The 22000-nt window shown below is 44.5% G+C and overlaps 1 protein-coding gene across 6 annotated transcripts in view; it reads left to right on the top strand.

The window, feature by feature from the left end:
- Positions 1-1757: 1757 nt before the first annotated feature.
- LOC147880539 (uncharacterized) overlaps positions 1758-22000 on the top strand; it is a 78137-nt gene continuing 57894 nt past the window's right edge. For 3 of the 6 annotated variants that reach the window (XM_087370581.1, XM_087370575.1, XM_087370577.1), the window contains exons 1-3: positions 2117-2288; positions 4270-4364; positions 17327-17384. In XM_087370581.1, the coding sequence (XP_087226707.1) occupies positions 2180-2288; positions 4270-4364; positions 17327-17384 (262 nt within the window). In that variant the 5' untranslated portion in view covers positions 2117-2179. Of the gene's footprint in view, positions 1865-2116; positions 2289-4269; positions 4365-17326; positions 17385-22000 lie in introns of those variants that run through there. The other 3 variants (XM_087370576.1, XM_087370578.1, XM_087370579.1) reach the window with 3 other exon arrangements.

Here is a 22000-nt window from a genome sequence, read left to right as displayed (position 1 = left end):
CATTGGTGTGGATGCTCTTTTAGTATCTACTTTGATCATAGAGATAGGAGTAGATCTCCTCCTTAGTAGACTCTTCTCAAAGCTTGATCACAAAGTTCTTCCAGGCAGAGCATGTGGACCCCCATATTGGGTCTAGAGCCAGCAACACCACAGTTCAGACAGAGGGTTGACGCACAGATTACACTTGGGGATATCCCCTCTCTGTTCAAAGTCCGGGGCTCAACTAACAGGGGTTATTACATCCCTTGTTAGGTGCAGAGCTATGACCAGGAGAGGACACAGGACCATGCCTACGAGCAGTCGACAACACTCTATTGCTGACTTCATGCTTCTATTGTCTCATCCACCTTGATGACCTGATGATGATGATGATGATGATGGTACTGATGTGTAGTTGATCACTCTCACATGACTATGTAGTACTTAGCACTAGCTTTTTGCATTCTACATTGGTGTGGATGCTCGTTTAGTAGCTCCACCCTCATAGTTTGTTTGTATCAGGATTCTCAGAGTCTCATAGACCTATCGGTCTTTTGAAGACTTTAATAAACTTTCTTTCTTTCTTTCTTTCTAGAATCAGCAACTCTATTCTTGTAAACCCCACAATTGTCTCTATGTTCCTAATAGCTTGTTTTCAAACATTGTTCTTTGTCTATTGCACACCCTATGCGTTGAATGCAATATTATTCCTTATGAAGATATGCCAAATGTGAAACACTACCTAGTGGTGGCAGGCAATCTCTCTCTCTCTCTCTCTCTCTCTCTCTCTCTCTCTCTCTCTCTCTCTCTCTCTCTCTCTCTCTCTCTCTCTCTCTACACACATGTATGCACATGTATGCATGCATATATACACATATGAATATATGTATCAAAAACATCTCTATAACCACATAACTCTATAATAGTATATAGAAAGATGTGTGCGTGCGTGCGCGTCCACGTGTGTGTGGGTGTGTGCGCACGTGTGCCATGTGCTTAGATAATCACCCTCAAGTCAAGTGGAACCAATAGGAAAATTAACAAGGGGTACAATGATACACCCCATAATCGTCTCGCCTTTATAGTTTTTAAACAACTTGTTGGACCTGTATTAGTTCTTGGGAGAAGGGGAGATACGATTGGCAATGGAGATATAAGCTCTTTCGGCCATACCAATTGGTCACATTTTGAAAATTTCCAGATAATATATGCTCAATTTGCTTTATTTGGTTTTTATCCAGAGTGAAACATAGTATGATCAAATCAAATTGAGAAACATGAGACAAATTCTTAATATCATAATCAATTATGAGAGAAATAAAATACATAGGAGACACGATTTCTAGCTTTAGTATACAAGATAATCATGAATTATTAGTTTCAAAAACATTACAATTTCCTTTTGTGTAGTTGCGCACTCTTTTCTAGAGTAAAAGTACATTTTTATCTTTGAAAAAGGTTTAACAACTTTATTAGCACTACCGTAGTGCACTCCTTTGTAAATTTCCATGTAACTTTTTAACAAATTAGTTAAGTCATGTGTTTTAAATTGCCAATTATGGAGATTACCCTACCTTTTAATGGCTCATATTCCTATAAAATTGTTTGCTTTTTCTTTGCATTTGCTTTACCATTATACTAGGAGGTAGTGACCACAGTCACTTGTGGACTCCTCTTTAGATTTAAAATAAGTCATCTAGCTCAAAAGTTTTCTGGCATTTTTCATCTTCAAATTATATATATATTTTTCCACTCACCCACCCACTCAACCACCCATGGCCCACGCACATCTGCCCGGGGCCTACGTTGCCAAGCAACACGAGACATCATGCAGGTTTCGATCGCAAGGCCTACCACCTGAGCTGTAGCTCATCCGACTCAAAAACTAGTTCTTCGCGCTCCCTTCGAGGCAAGAACGCTCTACTAACACTTTTGAAAAAAAGCGTCATCCAAGTCAATTTTGCACACTCATCCCATGCCCATGCTTCCATTGAATCCTGTGTGCTTGGCCCGCCCCCCCCTCTCTCTCTCTCTCTCTCTCTCTCCATAAGTTAGCTCTCTTGTTAAGGCCAATATAAAATAGCAATATAAGTTAGCTCTCTTGTTTATAAGCTTTTGGAATGAATAGGTACATATATATAAGTGAGCATGGCGTAAAAAATAGGACGCACAGAACACTGATGAGCTTGTTCGCGTTGCGATGGAGGGAGCGGAGCTGTATAGGCTGCTTGGAGCTCTTGGACTTGGCCAATTTGCTTCTCTCCTCGTCACCTTCACCGGCCTCACTTCCAGTATGCTTGCTCGCGAAGGTATCATCTATCTCCGTCTCTGCAAAAATTGCTCTCTTCCTGCACTGCGCAATTCGGAAATCGCACGTTCTTATCTCGATCCTGTTAATAATTAGCTGCTTCGATCGAGTCTTTAATGGATTTCTTTCCATTCTGGCCTCTGCGCACCCAGTTTTGCCGGTGGTCCTTATTAAAATGCTTCAAGTTAATCGTACGCTTGTAAACAAATGGATGCGTAACGAATGCCGAGGTCTGTAGCGGACCTGTTTTTAATCCTGTTTTAAAAGCAATCTGTGCTGCTAATCGTGTGTCTGGCACAGTTTTGTACGACGTACGTCAGCCGTATTGGCCCGTCTTTTCATTTCCTTTTGGTTTTGACATCAGCGAATGTGAGTGTACGCACCAAAATGACTTGGGCGGTGCCATAGATAGATGTATGTATGTAGATAGAGACTTTTTCTTATTTTTTTCTTATTTGTGTGCGTGCGCGCGTACCCTTTCTTTGAGAGAATTTCCTTCTTTGTAAGATTGTGCACATGCTTAATGGAAATTCATTAGTTTTGTTTGATTTTCACATAAGGTTTGTGTGTTGGTATGGTTTGTGCTCATGCAATGCCAAATGATATTAGCCATTTTGGCTGAATTATGTATGTATGTATGTAGATAGATAGATAGAGACTTTTTCTTATTTTTTTCTTATTTGTGTGCGTGTGCACGCGTACTCTTTCTTTGAGAGAATTTCCTTCTTTGTAAGATTGTGCACATGCTTAATGGAAATTCATTAGTTTTGTTTGATTTTCACTTAAGGTTTGTGTATTGTATGGTCTGTGCTCATGCAATGCCAAGTGATATTAGCCATTTTGGCTGAATGTTCAATAAAATGGATCTACCTGTAGGTTGAGCAGATATGCTAGCTTGACTACTGCAAATTATCTGTATGAACAGCAGCTCCCTTGCTTCCCATTTCCAGACTGCTTCTAACCAGAGGGTTCTGTAATTTTGATGCATGCTGTCCAACGGTGTTGGTCATCAAGCAAGTGTACAATGTCTTAGTGAAGTGCCATGGAATGGTGGCTGTCTACTAGTTATAAACTTCCTTTAGATTTGCCTACAATGTCTTAGTGAAGTGCCATGAAATAGTGGCTCTACCAGTAATAGACTACTTTTAGGTTTGCCAAATATCTGGAAAAAGGGTGGGTTGTTGATTGGGTATAAGGTTAGATTATAAGTTTTAAGTATGGGGGATTTCGTAGTTTCTAACTAACGCCAACCATTTTGTTATAGAACATGGGTGTTCCATGGTAATTTCAAGGCATGTGTAAGGAGGCCACTTGGTTTGACAAATACTTGTTTCATTGCAATAATGTGCATGCCTTTCGATTATCCCTTTACTGACGTAGAAATGATGGCATATGATTTGAGGCTTGCTTGCTTTGCTGATATTTTGGTAGTAGAAATTGCACGCGTGTCGAAGGGACAGTGGTACACACTTAGTGTTGTTTCTTTGAGGTATTTATGGGTTTGCAAGTCGATCACACCCTTTCTGCAATTCTTCTTTGATTTTGTTGTGGCTAAACAGAAAAAGCTGTACTTTAAAGCCGTAGCTCTTTGATTTACCCCTAGCCACAAGTCATTCCCATATTTTTCCACATACTTTAGTCACATTTTCCAGGGTTGCTCAGACTATATGAAAGTCAATAGGCAAATACATTTGTAAGCCGTTAGTTCAGTCACTTGGTGAAGCCAGAAGCAAAGAAAAACATGGTGCTAATGCAGGTTGTTTGAAAAAATAAAGGTGTAGGTAAGAATAACAGAGTTATCATATTCTTGGGAACAACACTTAGTGATAGTAAGCTGTTAACTAAACGTTTAAGCTTGAAGACAAAACTTATTGGGGAACAAGACCTAGTGATAGTCAGCTGTTAAACTAGATGTTTAAGGCAAAACTTATTGGTCACATTGAGGAAAGTTTGATGTTTTCTGTATTTATTCTATGGTGCAGGCATTGATGCTCCAACTTCTCAGTCTTTTTGCAACTATGTTTTACTAGCTGCAGTTTATGGTGGCATTTTCCTTAGCCGCAAGAAGCCGCCACGGGTGACTTTCTGATCTTTATGCCAGAACTGGTTGGAGTTTTAATGTATGCTTTTAGCAGGAAGAAGCCTGTGTAGTCTGTTGATACCATGATCTTTTTCTGAGTGTTTGGATAGGCTGGTTAATTTAGTTCAGGGTCTATTTTTTTGGTTTCCCCTGTTACTTTCAAACTCATCTTCACTGCACAAAATAGTCTTGTGATAGTCCACAATCATGCAACTAGTGCACCATGGAGTAGGCACGCACCCTCTCTTCCTGTGATCTGTCTACTAGTTTCCATTTCATGGTATGTATCTCAATGCGTCCATGAATATTCATTGGATCCTTGCTGCAGATTGGCATGTAAACAAATTTGCGGCTCATATTGTTTGAATCCAATCCCCACAAAGAGTTTGAATGGCTCTTTTGAAAAGGAAACATCAATGATATGGGAAAGGAGAAACACGTGTGTCCTATATCGTACACGATGCACATATTGTAGCAACTTTAGAAAAATATTTATATGTTACTCGTTCTGCAGGAACTAGGTGAAGTTTGAATGGTCATATAGTGAACTACAGCTACATCTAAGTATGTCTCTAGTAGCATAATGATTACACTATAATCTCAAACAAGTCGTAAACCTGCGTAAGCATTCTTCCAGGTTCTTCTCTTTTGTGGAGAAATCTTATGGCTGCATCATCTCCTCCATCTTGCATGCCAGCTTCATTCTCGCATGCCTTTTGCTTATCCCAACAACCATTATACCTCTTCACAGCAGATTCGTCTTCCTATTGTTATGGGGCCCCGTCTACAGCATCAGGCTTATGTGCATTGCAACACCATATTTCTGTGCCATGAGGCACCAGATTGGCCCTGCCTTGGGCAGAACAAATATCTCCTCATTGAATTGTAATTAGGGCAGCCTCAAGGGCCACCCTTGTCAGCATCCAAGGCTGGCACTAGACCTTGTTGATGGCACATGAGCTGGAGCAATGCACAATGAAATGGGGGCTGCAGAAGGGCATGCACGGTATGGCAGCAGGTGCAGGTACAGGTACAGCAGTCTGGCACTGTGCTGGTTGGCAGTAGAGCAGCAGGAACAGTGGCTGTTGCAAGGCCTGCAGACTGCAGAAGGGCTGGGGCAGAACCCAGCAATAGGCGCCTACAGCAGGGCCTTGGATAGGCCCAGATTCCAGTCGGCTGAGCAGAGGAGGACAGACTAGGTCGGCCCAGTCTGTGGTTGACTGACAGACTGGTCAGCCAGTCTGCAGCAGGGTCGGTCAGTTTGGGGGGGCATTCAGCCCTTATATAAGAGCCCATTTGCAGGGGGTCTTCGTACTTCACAATGCCTCAGATCAGGCTGCATTCAGAGCAGCACAGAGGCTAAGGAGTTAGGTCTTGCAGGAGCAGAAGTCGCAGACATCCATAGCACATCTATGTGCAGACCTACATCCTGTAGGAGAGCATAAAAGAAACACAGGAGGGAGCTTTGTCTGCAGTCACAGAGCAGAACGTTGCGGGAGTGCTCTACCTTTGAGCAGTTAATGAAGCCTACTCAGAGGCATGGGGCAGAAGAGGAGTCCTATACTTCAGAGGATGCAACAAAAGAAGCCATATTTGGTACCTTACCTTATTGATTGTCTGCTGAAGGTGTTGGTACATGTGCCGGCAGTTTTTGTACTTGGGTTTTGTCTATTCTATTTTGGCTTTATATCTGAGTTCTCTTCCAGATCTGTGTTGCTCTCTTTACTGTTGACAGCAGTGTGAACATGTACAGGAAAGTAGATCCACCACCACAAGGAATCAGGCCTAGTGCTTCACAGAAAGCTTCAAACTTCTCTCTGGATAATGCCTGGGTGAAAACATCTGGAACATTGTTATGTATAGGAGAATAGATCAGTGTGATATTCTGTGCTATTACAATAGCACTCTGACTATCAGTGAGGATAGGAGTGGTACCTCCTAAGCCTTAGTTGTTGTGAAGGTTGCCCTGTACTTAGCTTCACATGAGGAGGTGGCCACAGTGGGTTGCTTCTTGCTCAATCAAGATATACATGAACTGCCAAGAGAGAAACACTTTCCTCTTGTGGACTGCCTATTTGCAGCTCAGACACTCTGATATGTGTGCTCCCAGTAGGCACTATCGGTGGGAAAGTATCTGCATTTTGTGACCTTTATAGACGAATTTTCCAGATTTACTTGGGTCTATCCTATGAGAGAGAAGTCTGAAGTATTTATGTGTTTTCACTAGTTTGTTGCCATGGCTGAAAACTGGACAAGTTGCAAGGTGCAGACAGTGAGAACAGATAAAGGGGGGAGTACATGTCAATGCCATATTTGCAAGAAAAAGGCATTACCCACCAGTATATAGTGCCATATACACTCAAGCAAAATGGTCTTGCTGAGAGTAAGGATAGATCTTTGATGGAGAAGGCCAGGTGTATGATGAAGTGTGCTTGGCATGATAGGAAACCCAAGGTGGATAACCTGAGGGTGTTTGGCTGCATAGCATATGCACATGTGCCTCAACAAATGAGAGGTAAGCTGGATGACAAGGCCGTGAAATGCATATGGGTTGGCTACCTCAGTGAAATGAAGGGGTACCATCTTTACAATCCCTTTACAATCCCCATACTCAAAGGATTTTTGTCAGTAGAGATGTGGTCTTTGCTGAAAACTCAGATCAGCCCATGACTGAGTTATAAAGACAGCTACGGGTTTTCAGGAATTGTTTGAAGGGTTGCTCCTAGTGCCAATTGATAGCAGTTTAGAGGGGCTGCTCCCACAGCTAGTAAATAGTTTACAGCAAGCAGAAATTCAGCATTTATGGCCGGCACAGCAGACTTGGATGCTCTAGAACATGGTCATGAACAGGCCATGACAGATGAGGATGTGGTCAGAGGAGAGGGCTGCTGTGCAAGAAGCCAGAACAGTCCCCAGGTGGCTGAAACAGACAGCACACGTAGGTCTACGTAGACCTACATCCTATACGAGAGCATAAGAAGGTGCACAGGAAGGAGCTTTTCTGCAGTGAACCTCAGAGCATAACTTTGCCAGTGCTCTATTTTTGAGCAACTCTCTAGCACAGGGGTGATCTGCTGCTCCCTTGAAATGTCAATGCCAACTTGGCAGCATAAGTATCTCGCTGTCTGGTCTCGCGGGATCTAGCAGAAGCCAAGAGTGCCCACCCCCCCGAACCTCTCAGTGGCTGACGGCCGTAAGAAGGTCGATTGATTTGGTCCAATTGTTTTAGGGCATATTGGACCCCCTCTAGGCTCTCTGCCGTGCCCTCCACAAAATGGGCCGTGTTGTCTGCTGAAGCTCATTGTCGATTGGGAGCGCTAAAGTATCCCAAAGCCTCTACCATGGAGAGGAAAAGAAATGGAGCTAGAAAGCAGCCATTTTGCACTGAGCGGGAGAGAGAGAAGGCCTCGCCAAATGTGGCCTCCAATAAGCATCTAATGGCACTACCCATATGCAAGGCCGGAACTCCACAAATCCAATGCTCCGAGAAGCCCATCCTTCTTGTGGTGGCCTCCAAAAAAGGCTACTCCACACTGTTATAAGCCTTCTCGAATCCAAGAGGAGGACTATGAACAGGCTAAGACTCCTCTTGCGCCCAATCCATTGCGTCCAAAAAGTGAAGATGTTGTCCAGTCCTACAGAAAACTCGTCTACGTGTCATGGATGATGTCAAAAAGATGGGGATGCAGTCGCAAGCTGAAGACCTTGGCTAAGATTGTGCAAGTGATGGTCAAAAGGGTGATCAGGCGCCATTGATGGATGTCAAATCAATCTCCCCCCTTCGGGATCAGACAAATCCAGCTTCGATTGAGTGACTAGGAGAGCGACTGGAATTAAAGATGTCTAGAAAAGCCAACTGCAAGGATGCATGAATGCACTCCCGAAAGCACCTAAAGAATGCCGGGGTCAGGCCGTCCTCTCCTGGGCAGTTTTGCCGTGGGAGGGCCTTGAGGGCCTCCTCGAGCTCCTCTCCTGTGATCGGGGCATCCAACTGTTTGCTCATGCCTTGAGAGACCATGAAAGGGTGTGTGCCCACATGGACTCCCAGGCTGTGAGGACTTGTGTGGTATCATCTAATGATTGAAACAGCCAACAGTAGTTTGTTGCTGCGACCCAACTACCTAGCTGGCTTGGGGGGGTAGGGCCAGCTACTGCTAGATCTCTGTTATTGCCTGCTGAATCTCCCCCTCTTGTAATAGGCATTGGGGATCCACACCCCCTTCTGGGGGAGTCCGCGATAGGGCTGCTCTAAGTGAAGCACTATCGAGGATCCGACATTGTCGTCCTAGCTAAGATACTTGTGGCTCCTTTATGCATTGCTTGGAGTCCCCATCCTCAAGCCAATATAGACTGCTCGTCTTCCTGTGAGCTCACCTTGATCAAAATCATTCGTAGCCAAGGATTGGGAAACTGAGATGGACGCCCTGCCGCTCCTGCGTACTGTTGGGGGCCAAATTTTGGCGCTTGTCTTGGGAGGAGTGGCACCGTCATCAGAGAGAACTTGTGCTTCTGAGTGATAAGAATGTCAATAGATTGAGTGAAACCAGCCTTCACTAATCAAGGGGTGGTAGAATCCACTTTAACCACAGCATATACAGTAAATAATCAAACTAACAATCAAGAGGCGACCTGTTTTGCTGCTTCCTGTGTTGCAACAGCGGGTTGTAGACAGACACCAGAAAGTGGGGCGAATTGGCTTCTGGCTGATTTCTGTAGGTTGTTGCTGATTTCGAAGCCTTTTCCAGGTGGGACGACCTGTTTTGGAGCTGCCTTTGGGCTATGCCAGGGCTGAATCGCCTATTCTTTGCTGGATTTATGGTTTTCCAGTTCAGATGACCTATTTCCTGTGGAATCTGGGTAGAGGAAGGCTAGTTTTTGCCTGCTTTTGCCGTTTTCGGACTGGTTGTTGGCTGGTTATTGTGTTTGGTATTGTTTCCAGGCAGAGGAAGGCTGAGTCATGTTGTTGGGCAGTGGCCAGGGTGACTACAGATAGGGGCAACCTGTTTTGGAAGGGTTTCCTGGCTGGCTGTGCCAGAGTTTTGGCTTTCTTTGGCTTTTCTGCAACTGTTTAGCTGTGTTTGGCTGGTTGGGCACTTGGTTATGCAGGTGCAGTAAGCAGATAGATAGTTTATGCCTTTCGGTTCTGTTGCATGCTTGGTCGGAAGAAAGATAGCATGATTGCCTAGTGATTGGATGCATATTCGCCATATAAAGTTGAGCAGGAATTGGAGGGTGTGTAGGATATTGGAAGTCTGTGGGTAGTGGTTTGCCTATGGTGCAGCTTTTAGGAGACCTTGTAATCAGCCTCTTGGCTTTATTTGAATATGAAAGAAATACTGCAAGGGGCACCAGTGTTTGGGGCCAATCAGCGTCTTTGTTTCTGAGTAGGAGCGCTCTAGCTCCTTGTGATTTAATCTGTGGCACACTATCTCCAACACAAACACCATGAGGCAAAGCTGTATTATTCAGACCAGCTCCTGAGTTTTACATATTTGGCATAGCCATGTTACATGTTGCTGCATTAGGCATACTCATTTGCATCCTTGGGGCTGCCCCAACATTTGCATGCATCAAATTCTGTCCCATGGGCTGCATAGTATGCTGAAACCCCACCATCTGACTAGTAGGCATACCAGCAAATTGTGCTTGAGGGCTGACCATAGCCTAAAAAACTGATCCTCCACTGAAATAACCCTGTTGCACAGGGGGTGCAATAACTCCTTGTTGTCCGGAAACTATAGACTGAAAATTATTGCCTTGATTCGGCCCTAGAATAACATTAGATTGCTGCAAACCATAGGGATTTTGTGAGGGCTGATCATGAAAATTCACATGCGGGCTCTTGTTAACTTTGAACTCCTTATCTGCATCATCGGACTTCCTTTTCTTTGGCTTCGTTTCAGAATTCAGAATCTTTTGAAGACGAGGGTCTTGTGTGAATTGAGAAAAAGCACTCGTAAAGCTCTACAATTGTGCCTTGAAGAAATTCACATCCTTCTCATCAATATTGTCAACCTGATGCTCAGCAACATGCTGGGATCCCTCTCTCACGCCTTGATCATCAGTAGGGGTTTGTGACATCCTCTCTTCGTCTTCCTCTTTCATGAGAGTCAAAGATCTTTCCTTGTGAGACATATTTACTGGACTGTTTGCTGTATCCTTTGCTGGACTTGCACCAAGCCAACCACAGGCTCACCTCTTGAAAAAGTTAGGTGGGTCCCGGCAACGGAACCATGAAATCAGCCTTCACTAATCAAAGGGTGGTAGAATCCACTTTAACAGTAAATAATCAAACTAACAATTAAATCACAGGGAGCTAGAGCGCTCCTACTCAAAAACAAAGACATGATTGGCCCCAAACACCGACGCCCCTTGCGGTATTTCTTTAATATTCATATAAAGCCAAGAGGCTGATTACAAGGTCTCCTGAAAGCTGCACATAGGCAAACCACTCCCCACAGACTTCCAATATCCTGCACACCCTGCAATTCCTGCTCAACTTTATATGCCGAATATGTGTCCAATCAATAGGCAATCACGCTCTCTTTGTTCCGACCAAGCGTGCAACAAAACCCAAAGGCATAAACTATCTCTTTGCTTGCAGCACCTGTACAACCAATTGCCCAACCACCAAACACGGCTAAATAGTTGCAGAAAAGCCAAAGGCAGCCAAAACTTTGGTAGTCTTTATGCTTCTTAATGATTATTCAGAGATGCATACTATGTAGTACACACTCCCTTGGTTAGATTCACAAATAGAGCCAGCAAAGAATAGACGATTCAGCCCTGGCACAGCCCAAAGGCAGCTCCAAAATAGGTCGTCCCACCTGGAAAAGGCTTCGAAATCAGCAACAGCCTACAGAAATCAGCCAGAAGCCTATTCACCCCACTTTAGTTTGCAACCTAGGAAGCAGCAAAACAGGTTGCCTCTTCTCCTGGGGCCCAGAAATCAGCGAGATCAGCCTGTAGAAGAAATCACAGCACTGCTGGGGGCCAGAAATAGCAGAAACCGGCCTATAGAGAAATCACAACACTTCTTGCTCAGCTTCCGGCAGTAGAAACAGCATCCAAACAAGTCGCCCAGCTTCCTGGAGGTCACCAGCAATAGCAGAAGATCAGATTCAGCCAAAAAACAGGTCGCCCAGCGCCGGGCACACTCCGGGGAAAATTGGATGGATTTTCTCTCTCTTCTTGGCCTGATTTTGGCCTCTTGCATGCCAAATAAGTGTCCTGTGCTGTTTTTGGAGTCTTGTGCAAAAACTAGCAAATTTTAATTGCACCACTCTTTTTCCCCTCTGCTGCACACACTGGTACTAGGAGTTAATTGCCTAGTAATTGGCATGCACATTCATAATTTCCAAGGGCCCACTAGGAATTTTAATTCCCCAAGTCCCACACACATGGCCAAACTTCCCTGCCCCAGAGGCCCAAGGCAGTCACACGCAAATTACGGGAGTCGCAAATCAAAACTCCCATAAATTCACGTCCTCGTGACAATGAGTCACCAAAGTTTGTTGTAGCTCCTGGCGAAGAATAAGTTGTTGTGATTGCTGACATGCCTGATCATGAAGATCATGCATGTTCCAACTCACCATGGTCCAGCTCATGGGGGGTTGGGGTTGGCAAACAAGGCCCTTTGATGAGTGGAAGCGTGTTTGACGATCGTGGACTTCTATGATTCTGTGGGGGGTTGGATGGCGAGTAGTCGAATTTATGTGGCAGGGTGTCAAAAGGCATTACATGGCTCCATGCCTACCCTCGGAGCTCATTGCATCAGGAAGGAGCTCTCCACTCCTAATTGGATGACGCACTGGTTTAATGGCCAGTGTGTCACCTATTTAAGATGAGCCTCTAGCCCTCGTGAATCACATCTACTACTAGGGCTCCGACTCTAAACAAGGAGGGGATGTCTCCAAGTGTGATTTGTGTGTCGATCCTCTGTCTGAGCTGTAGGGTCACGGGCTCCGGGTCACGATCATGTCAAGGCCTCGTCTCGTTGGGATCCATGTGATCTAGCTGAAAGAACTCCGTGATAGAGCTCTGAGAGGGATCAACCGAGGAAGAAGTCTGCTCCTGTCTCCGTGCTCGGAGTATCCTCTCGCGGTGTCTAAGTGCCTCATGAATGAAACCTGTCAAACACCGCTGGTCTGGGTAGGAGAGGAAACGGGCTAAAATCCCATAACTATCCCTGAAGAGGTAGTGGAAACGTCCTCGGATCTCGTAGTACACAGGATAAGTGAAGATGAAATGCTCCTCTGTCTCAACCTCCTGTATGTCACAGAGTGTGCATATGCGCCGCTCCTTGGGTAGTCGTTCTGCTCTGCCGCTCTCGATGCGAAGTCTATGTGAAGAGACCCGGAACTGCCCAAGAGAGATCCTCATCGAGTGCGGTAGGTGAATCTATGTGTATCCTAGTGGGTCAATGAAACCCTCCACTATGATATGTAAGCAGTGATCATTGTAGAAGCTAAGCTTCACTGGGAGTTCACTAGGTTCCAACCAGGTCCAAAAAGTGTGTAGCTGTAGTAGATCCTCACGATCCTCACGGATAACCTGGTTGACCTCATGTGATAAGAGGGGAGAGAATGGAGCATCCATGCTATACTAGAAGGGAGGTAGTCTATCCATGTGGAGCCCCAGTCGCTCAAACCATCTCTCTGTATGTGCATACCAGCACCTCTGATCTCCTCCTGCTGCAAGTGCCATAGAAGAGGATAGAGCTAGGGTTACGGATTGTTACTGGAAGTGCACGAAAGAGTACAAAAAGCTGTACAGAGGGGTATGGAGAGTTGTACAAAGGGATACGAGAAGAGTTACGGAGGCCGTACGGAAGGGCTATGAGGAGCTGTACGAAGGGGTAAGACGAGCTGGAGAGAGAGAGAGAGAGAGAGAGAGAGAGAGAGAGAGAGAGAGAGAGAGAGAGAGAGAGAGAGTGTTTATTAACGTCTGCTAAAGACCGATGAGTCTGTGAGATTGAAAGAAAACCTGATACAATGAGCAAAAGGGTGGAGCTACTGAGCGAGCATCCTAAGAAAATTGTGTAGACATAGTCAGTGATATCGTCATACATGTCCACCATAATCTTATACAGCCATCTAGCTGTAAAGGGGGTGACCCAAACTTAGCCTGAATAATCTAGTGAGGAACGGATGACTTACCACGAATCATCCGTGATAGCATGAGAACCTGTAGCTGCTCCACACGGGCCCACTCTGTATCCGACAAGTCTGGCTCCCAACAAGGGCTGCCGTACATCCCTGCTGGGCGAGCCAAGGAGTCAAAAAGCAACCCCTTGGTGCGTGGATCCTGAAAGTGTGAGCGGAAGCACTGCCTCTCTAGCTTGGCCAATGAGGCATACCCTCTACTCAAGCGTGCCTGCATCGCGGGTCTCATAGTGAAGCTTGGTCTGGAGAAGATAACCCCAAGATAAGTGTATGACGAAACTATAGATGACCCCACAAATGTAAACTGCTCCTGACGCATCTCGAGCCATCATGTATTGAAGATCATGACCTTGGTTTTACCCAGGTTGACCTTCAAATCATGAGACCCACAAAAGGACTGTAGTGCGTCTAGGTGTCTTTGAATCCCCTCTGCTGAGGAAGACAAGAGAGCCACGTCATTTGCATAGAGCAAAATCTGGATCAGCGTGCCCGCAAGAGAGCAACCTACACCCCCCTGTGTTTGCATCACTGTCTCAAGCTCGTCAATGTAGAGGCCAAACAAGGTAGGCGACAAAGGACACCCTTGTTTGACCCCGATGGTACTCATGATCTCGTCTGTCCACCCGGATTCTGCCCGAACTCTGCCAGAAACTCTCTCGCAAAGTGCCACGACAGCCCAAATGATCTCTTGGTCATAACCCAAGTCCTGTAGGCACCGTATGAGGTGGGCTCTTGGGACCATGCCAAATGCCTTGCGGAAATCCACAAAGCAACAATAAACCCTCTGCTTCCGTGACCTCGCCTCCTTGATGATACATCTGAGTGCGAGAATGTGGTCCATGGTTCCATGATCACGCCGGAATCCAGCCTGTCCTGCTACTCCAAGTCCTCGACACTCTGCAAGTCTGCTAACCTCGGAGTCAAGTACTGATGCATAAATCTTGGACATGACATGTCTAATCATAATGATCCTGTAGTTCTTCGGGCTCATGGGATCCCCTGCCTTGTGGATGGGTGAGATAGTGTTAATGGTCCAAGTGTGTGGAAATCCCAAACAAACCGCTTCATTAAAAAGCTTTGCTAAAGATCGGGGCTAGGAGGTTAATCCCATATGCAATGAACTCAGTGCATAGTCTCTCATGATCCTTCGCTCGGCCATTATGAAGTTTCATTACGGCATCCTTTACCCCTCCTCTAGTGAAGAGGGTGCAGGATGTGGGACAAGGCATGTGTGAGAGGCTAGGGACTGGCTGATTTGGGGTGTCATAAAGTGTGCATGCATAATCAAACCAAATTTGGGTGTCAGTGAGTGGCGGAGGGGACCGTCCTTCTAGAAATCTCCGCCAGAAGTCCTTAGAGTTGTTACTAAACAAAATGTTCAGTAGCTCTTCGTTTTGACGAACAAAGTCTAGTTTCTTCTTGTGTATCAGTCTACGGTATTCACGTAGCGTATCTGGTGCGCTCGAAAGATTGTTTTTGGTTTCGAATTTGAGTTGACGGTGTAAGGCCTTACACTCATCATCGTACCAACTATTACAGGGTACGGTTCTAGGGGGTGGTGGGCGGGTGGAGCGGGTGGTGTGGGGAAAAGCGTGAATGGCAGCCTCGTGTAGTGAGCGGGTGACAAGGGCAGCACGATCCTCTAAAAGGGGTATGAAGTCAATATAAGCGAGAAGTATGTACAGACGGCCAGAGTAAGAAAGTGAGTGATCCCGATCAACGCGTATATTGTGGTAGGTGGAGTAAGCATTGAGTTGGGTGGAAGGTGCTGTGCGAAGGGAGGTGGAGATGCGAAAGAAAAGGTATGTATGATCAGCCCCTGGGGGGAGAGGTGCTACAGTGAAGTCAGTAATGCGAGATGTGAAGACAGGGGATCCCATGATGGAATCAACGACACTGGAGCCCCCCCCATGTGAAAAGCATGTGAAACCACCTAAAGCGGGCCATCTGTCAAGACCATTATAGATAATGAGATCATGTATCCTGCCTAGGTCTAATAGGGCCTGCCCATGAGATGAGAATGGATCTCGCCTGTCAGCCGAAACCCGTAGCATACCTGCCTCCTCAAGGTCAACATCTGCCAGTAGAGTGGAATCATTTATGAAATCAAGAAGTGGTACCTGACGGGCCCTTGTCCTTGCGTTGAAGTCCCCCACTAGAAGGACTTCTCCGCGGCTAGAAAAGTCGACGATGGACTGATAAAGGGCAGCAAATGGGGATGTCTCATCATCACCTCGAATATCTCTGGCAAAGTGGGAGGTCTCCGGGGGGAAGTAGCAAACTGCAACAAACAGATCCTGGCTGTCCATGTGTCGTATCCAGATCCAAAGAAATTTGGAATGTGTATCTCTCTGCTCTACTGAAATGATCCCCCGAAGTGTGGATCTGAAAAGGACTGCAACTCCACCTGAACCTCGAACTCCTCCTGTACCCCTCGTCTCATCTCTGTAGGTAGACTCCCATATATGTCCGTTGACTATTAGAAGAGGACGCTCTGGACTTTGATGTGTCTCTGTATAGAAGACTATGTTGTGGCCTGTATAGGATTTCGAGAAGTTCCCTGGTTCTAACCATAAGGTACCATTACAGTTCCAAATGGTGCAGGACAGGGTCTCGGATATCTGAGTCTCATAGACTCGGCTTCCCTATGTAGCGGAGGGGGCAGGTTTCCTACGGGGGCCTGTAAGAGGTCGTCCCTCTCGTACCACTGCCCACTTTCCCTCCTTCCGGGCCTGATCTCGCTGCTGCAGCAAAGAGTGCCTCTCCTCAACCTGTAGAGGTTTGAGGTCCTCATCCATAGAGATCGCTGGCTGATCTCGAAGGACTGACCTGCGTCGTAGAGCTGAAAGTCGTGCCTGAGTGTCATGAAATTGTATGATCAGGGGTTGCTTTCGATTGGAATCTCTTCCCACCCACCATGCCCTCTCTATCCTGTGCTTAGCCACACCCAGGGTAGCGGTCACGAACGCAGTCGCATCTACCATCGGTGTAGCCTCAGAGAAATAGAGTTATTAGTTGCAAGGTAGCTATAGGGGGGGACGACAAAAAAGTGGTGGGGATAGGGGGACAGGAGACGTGGGCTTTGGGAATGGAGGAATTGAGGTGAGGGGAACGGGGATTGGGTCACTAAGGTAGTCGAACGACTGAACGAATCCTAGGCTAGGGGTTGCTTCAACCTTTTGGTAAAGCACTCCAATAGAAGGATACAAGGAGCTTTGATGAAAGGGTGTTGGGATTGGCAAGCACAACACAAATCTTTTAGTGCTCTATTCGGTGTTCTCTTGAGGAAGACTTGGGAAGCATAGAGGAATGAAGAAGTAAGGGATTAATGCATTGTCTCCATATTCTCAATAGTAAAACCATGGTACCATAGGTGGACAAAGACTAATTGAGCACCGGATGGTAGAGGACTAGTAGTGTTCGGGTTTTCTCCATAGAGGTGAAATGGAGGAGGAATAAAGCATTTCACTTCGAACTGTTTGTGGTTTAAACTGACGACATCTAGTCTCATGAAAGTACCTATCAAACATGCTTATATCTTATTTACAAGAGCTGTAAGCATGGTGAACACATGATTAATGTACTTTTACTACTAAGGTCCGCTACAACTTTTGATTGCTTTTGGACAGTGGATGGATAGTGCTAGTATGTGTTGAATTGCTTCAGATTATTAACATCTTGACGAGGAGGATAAACTAGACGAACCCTTTTGTATATTTGGAAGGTTTTTACTATTTGTTTATCTCTTTCACTGATCATGCTCAAGTAACTTAATGCTGTTGTTTGTGGTTGCAGGTGCCTTGGTACTTTTACCTTCTTTTCGCTTTTATGGATGTGGAAGGAAATTATTTTGGTAAGTTGAGGTGTACTCTTCTTTCTTATTTGAATGAATGGTATTTGTAGTATCACGTTCATTGTAACTCCCCTTCATTGTAGTCTACACTTTGTAGATAGGCCATCTCATTTAGATGATTGACCCTAGCATATTCCATGCGTGATGTGAAAGAAGAGATGAGTGCATTGTGAGCTATTCAATATGAGAGTATACAATGGAGATGCTTCTCATTGGCAAGGGCTTGTAGAAGCTCCTTGTTGACTTTGACAAATTTTGTTATAGACTCAAGGGCACTTGAAGAATACCCAATCTTTCACGCAATATTTCATTTAGACTCATCATGTACATTATGAGTGAAAATCCATCAGATGAAAATTGAAGCATGAGGGACAAAAAATGGAGGTGCTATGTCCAATATCTCATGCAATATTAGATTTAGACCTATTATGCATTATGAGTATGAAGAATTTAGCAAATATTGTAGGATAAGTTTGAGATGGACGATGCTGGCAAAATGTTGCAACTAAGGATAGGAAGATTCACTATCAAACGATAGCTTACAAAATATCACCATCCTAAAATCTATTTTCATCATGAGCTGGCTGCTCGTTACATAAGGCTGGCTGCCCATTCAAAGGCAGGTAGAGATAAGACTTTGTATCCCACTGCTGACAAATTCAAATGATAATAATGAGATTTTTATGCTCTATCTTCTCACGAGTTGCAACCAACTTCTTAGTAATATTTCTAAGCTTAGTGAAGCACAGCCATGTAATGGCTTTGATGCAGCTTTGGACAACAATGTGAATGTTATAATCCTGGTGTTTTCTTCACATGAAAAGCATGTGAGTATTGAAAGCTGCAAGATATGTGCAGCCTTTGAAAAACACCAAGACCAATCCAGCAGAGCATACTCACCAAGGCTCTACTAAACATTATAAAGTTTTCATATGCAGGTGTAATGATGGCAAGAAACAGTTCAACTTTCGATGTTGCAGCTCTGCAAAAGGAAGATTCTGCTTCAGCATGAAGAGTAGCATTGAAATTATCCAACAAACAAGTTCATCATGAAAGTGCTCTGGCTTGGCAAAGGGTTACACAAGATAATGGGGGATGAAATAATATAGATTTTTACGTATTCATCATATTATTAGTGCAAGATCCTCAACTTATAAGCAGGGTTTTGTAGCTCAAGAGTCAGCTCTCCACTTATTATTGATGATAGAGGGACATGGCCTACACTGATCTCGCCAAGATTTTGGAGATTACGGAGCCAGCTTGCAGTGATGGATGAGAGGTTGATAAAACCTCATTCTTGTCATTTTAAACTCTTTGGCACCTCCCTACAGAAATTCATCTCCAGCTTCATTATGACAACTAGATTTGCCATGGCCACTTTGCAGGAGGTTCTTCAGATGCTTTGTTAAGAAGTCAAATGGTGCAGAATGTAGAGAATGGCAATGGCATGACCAGAACGTTGCAGGCCGTAGCTGCGAGAAAGGCAAAGGTAAATGTCAGAAAACTGCAAAACTCTCTAGTGCAGGTAATATCGAATGTGGTAATGCTGAGGGATCTAGTAGTGGATCCAATAGGAAAGGAAAATGTCATTATTGTAACATACCAGGCAACTATGAGAAAGAATACAAGTAGAGGAGTGTGATCAAGCTCAAAATGCACATGCAACCCAAGATATCTCTAGTAATGCATCTCAATCAAAACATGTCTGAAGTGGGGGCTAAAGTTTCTTCAAAGTCAATGCCCTGCTCCCTTGGCAACAAGACGGGCTTTATAGCGGTCTATGCTGCCATCAGCTGTGCGCTGTAGGCCCACTTTCTGACAATGGCATGTTTGCAAGGAGGCAAGTCACCCAACTCCCATGTGTACGTTTGGTGAATGGAATCCAACTTCGCCTTTATAGCATCCATCCACTCTTTGCTGCCAAAAGCATCCTTGTGGCATAAAGGCTCCTTATTACAGGCTGTGGCAATCAATACAACATCTCTAAAAATGTCCATGTATCTAACGTTGTGCACCTCTAGAGCAGGCAATCAAAGGTTCTAACAGCCATATGGGGACTGTTTTGTGCTGTCTATGATAGCCCTTTCCTTGGTAATTGCTTGCTGTCCTTAAGTGTATCTAACAGCCATATGGGGACTGTTTTGTGCTGTCTATGATAGCCCTTTCCTTGGTAATTGCTTGGTATTTTATTTTTAATTATTTTACCTTAGTTTATAATTTATGTGTTTACATAATCTCTATTTCATTAATTTGTAATTTTCATTTAATCTTTAATTTTCAATTCATTTTAGATTAAATGTATATTTAAAGTATATTTAATTTAGTTTAAAATGTTTTGCTAAATTAAATATACTTTAATTATATATGAAAAGAATCAAAATTTGTTTATAACTCTTGTCTTGCAGGTAACCTATTAAAATGAACATGAAAAAGAAATTATTTCTTGCATTTTCTTTGATTCGACGGTTGGTATAGCTTAGATTAGTATAGATTAGTTTATCCATCAAGCTGAGCATGTGCATCGGGCAGGGGCTGTGAATTGGGTGGCAGATGAGGTATTTGAACTCTGTAATGGCTGATATGAATCCGTACGGGACTGAAAAAGGGGCACCAATGAGTCAAATACGGCTGAGGCATTAACAACAGGCTGTTTTTGACAGTCCAGCCAAAGGAAACCTGCTTGCTCAGCAAAGACAACATTTATGCTAACAATTATTTTTTCAGTGTGAGGCTGGTACAATCTGTAGCCTTCGCTTTGTGAGCTGTAGCCAATGAAAGTATACTTCACTGCCTTATCCTCCAACTTGTGCTGCAGCTGAGATGGTACATGTTCTTATGCCAAACGACCAAAGACCCTTATATCAGAAATGGCAGGCTTATGTCCTGTCCATGCCTTATAGGGAGTGGTAGGTGCTCTATTCAGCACATATTTTGCACACATAATGGCATCCAACCAAATTTTGTTGGGCAAAGACTTACCCTTTAAATACACCTAGCTATTTTCGTTAATTTGCTGCGGTGTGTATGGCACTATGCACTGATGTATGATGCCTAGAGATGCTAAAAAATCACCAAACTCACAGGACATGTACTCACCCCCCTTGTCTGTGCAGAGTGTAAGGAGCTTGTGTCTGCTCTCATTTTCAGCCATGGCACGAAAATGCTTAAAACAAGCAAAGACATCTGACTTGGATTTCAAAGGATAAATCCAAGTGTGCTTGGTAAAATCATCAACAAAGGTTACAAAGTAAGAGTAGCCATCCGCATCGGTCCACATACATCACTATGAACCAAGTGCAACTTATGAGATGCACCAACAGTCCCATCCTTGGGAAAGGAGAACCAATGCATCTTCCCCAGCAAGCAGCCCTTACAAATGTGCTTTGAAAGTGTGTGCATTTTTGTGAATGCATCTTCGCCACGCTACGATAGTTTAGATGCCCAAGTCTCTCATGCCATAGGTGAGTATCAGCAATAACTGAATCAGCTGCTGTCTCAACAACAGCCCCTCTCTTGTAAGAATCGAGATTATACAGCCCTCTAGTAAGTAAATAAAATGCTGTTATCATGCCGGAAGTCATACACGAAACGAGGATAACCATCAAGCCATTTTTAGCAATGGCTGAAATAGAAATCAGTTTTTTCTTAATACCTGGAGCATATGACACCTCCAATAGAGTACTGCATCATTTGAGGCTGATATAACTTCCACTTGACCAATGCCTCTATCTGGATAAGAAGCATTGTTGGCACACGTGTGACTATGCCCCCCTTAAGTGCATCGCCCAAGGACATACGGATTTTTGCAGGAGGTGGTGTGCTTAGAAGCACCACTGTCAAAGTACCAAGTGGACATAGAATCAGCCACTAATAAAGCTGCATCATGCTTGGAGGGATAGCGGCATGTGATAACAAATGCCCAATCATCATGAGCAATAGTTGCTACTTCATTGTTGTGTTCACTTGCAGTAGGATCATTTGAAACTGCAATTCCTGACTGATGCTGCTTCTTCTTTGAAGCGATGCGCTTTCTACATTCTCAAATTTCATGTCCGGGCTTTCTGCAAATAATTGCATTTCTTTTTCTTCTTGCCATTACCGTGGCTAAAGGAGATGGAAATACCACCATTGTTCTTAGGCTTGCTGAAATTCTTGCCACCCTTGCCCTCGATGGCAAATGCTTGACCTGCATTCATGGAGGTAGTCCAATTTGCACGGCTTTGCTCCTCCTGCAAAAGCAATGTGACAAGCTGATCAAAAGTATAGTGGTTGGGATCTCTCATGGCCGTCAACCTCAATGTAGTAACAAATTCCTGATAAGAATTAGGAAGTCCACTCAGAGTAGTAGACACAACCTGAGGATCTCCTCAATATTAATGAGCTACTCTCTGTAGTCCTTGACCTTCGTCAAGTAGACATCCATGCTGCTCCCTTCTTCCATCATCCAAGTCCACTCAGAGTAGTAGACACAACCTGAGGATCTCCTCAATATTAATGAGCTGCTCTCTGTAGTCCTTGACCTTGGTCAAGTAGACATCCATGCTGCCTCCTTCTTCCATCAACCCATGCAAAAAGGCAATGTTGGCTTCATTCCTTATCTGATATAGAGATGCCAA

The sequence above is a fragment of the Dipteris shenzhenensis genome, chromosome 32 (assembly GCF_047967505.1).
Source record: "Dipteris shenzhenensis isolate YYH24624 ecotype China chromosome 32, Dip_SZ_1.0, whole genome shotgun sequence".
NCBI classification, from domain to species: domain Eukaryota; kingdom Viridiplantae; phylum Streptophyta; class Polypodiopsida; order Gleicheniales; family Dipteridaceae; genus Dipteris; species Dipteris shenzhenensis.
The sequence above is the reverse complement of the archived record's forward strand: the minus strand, read 5'-3'. Positions and strand labels throughout refer to the sequence as shown.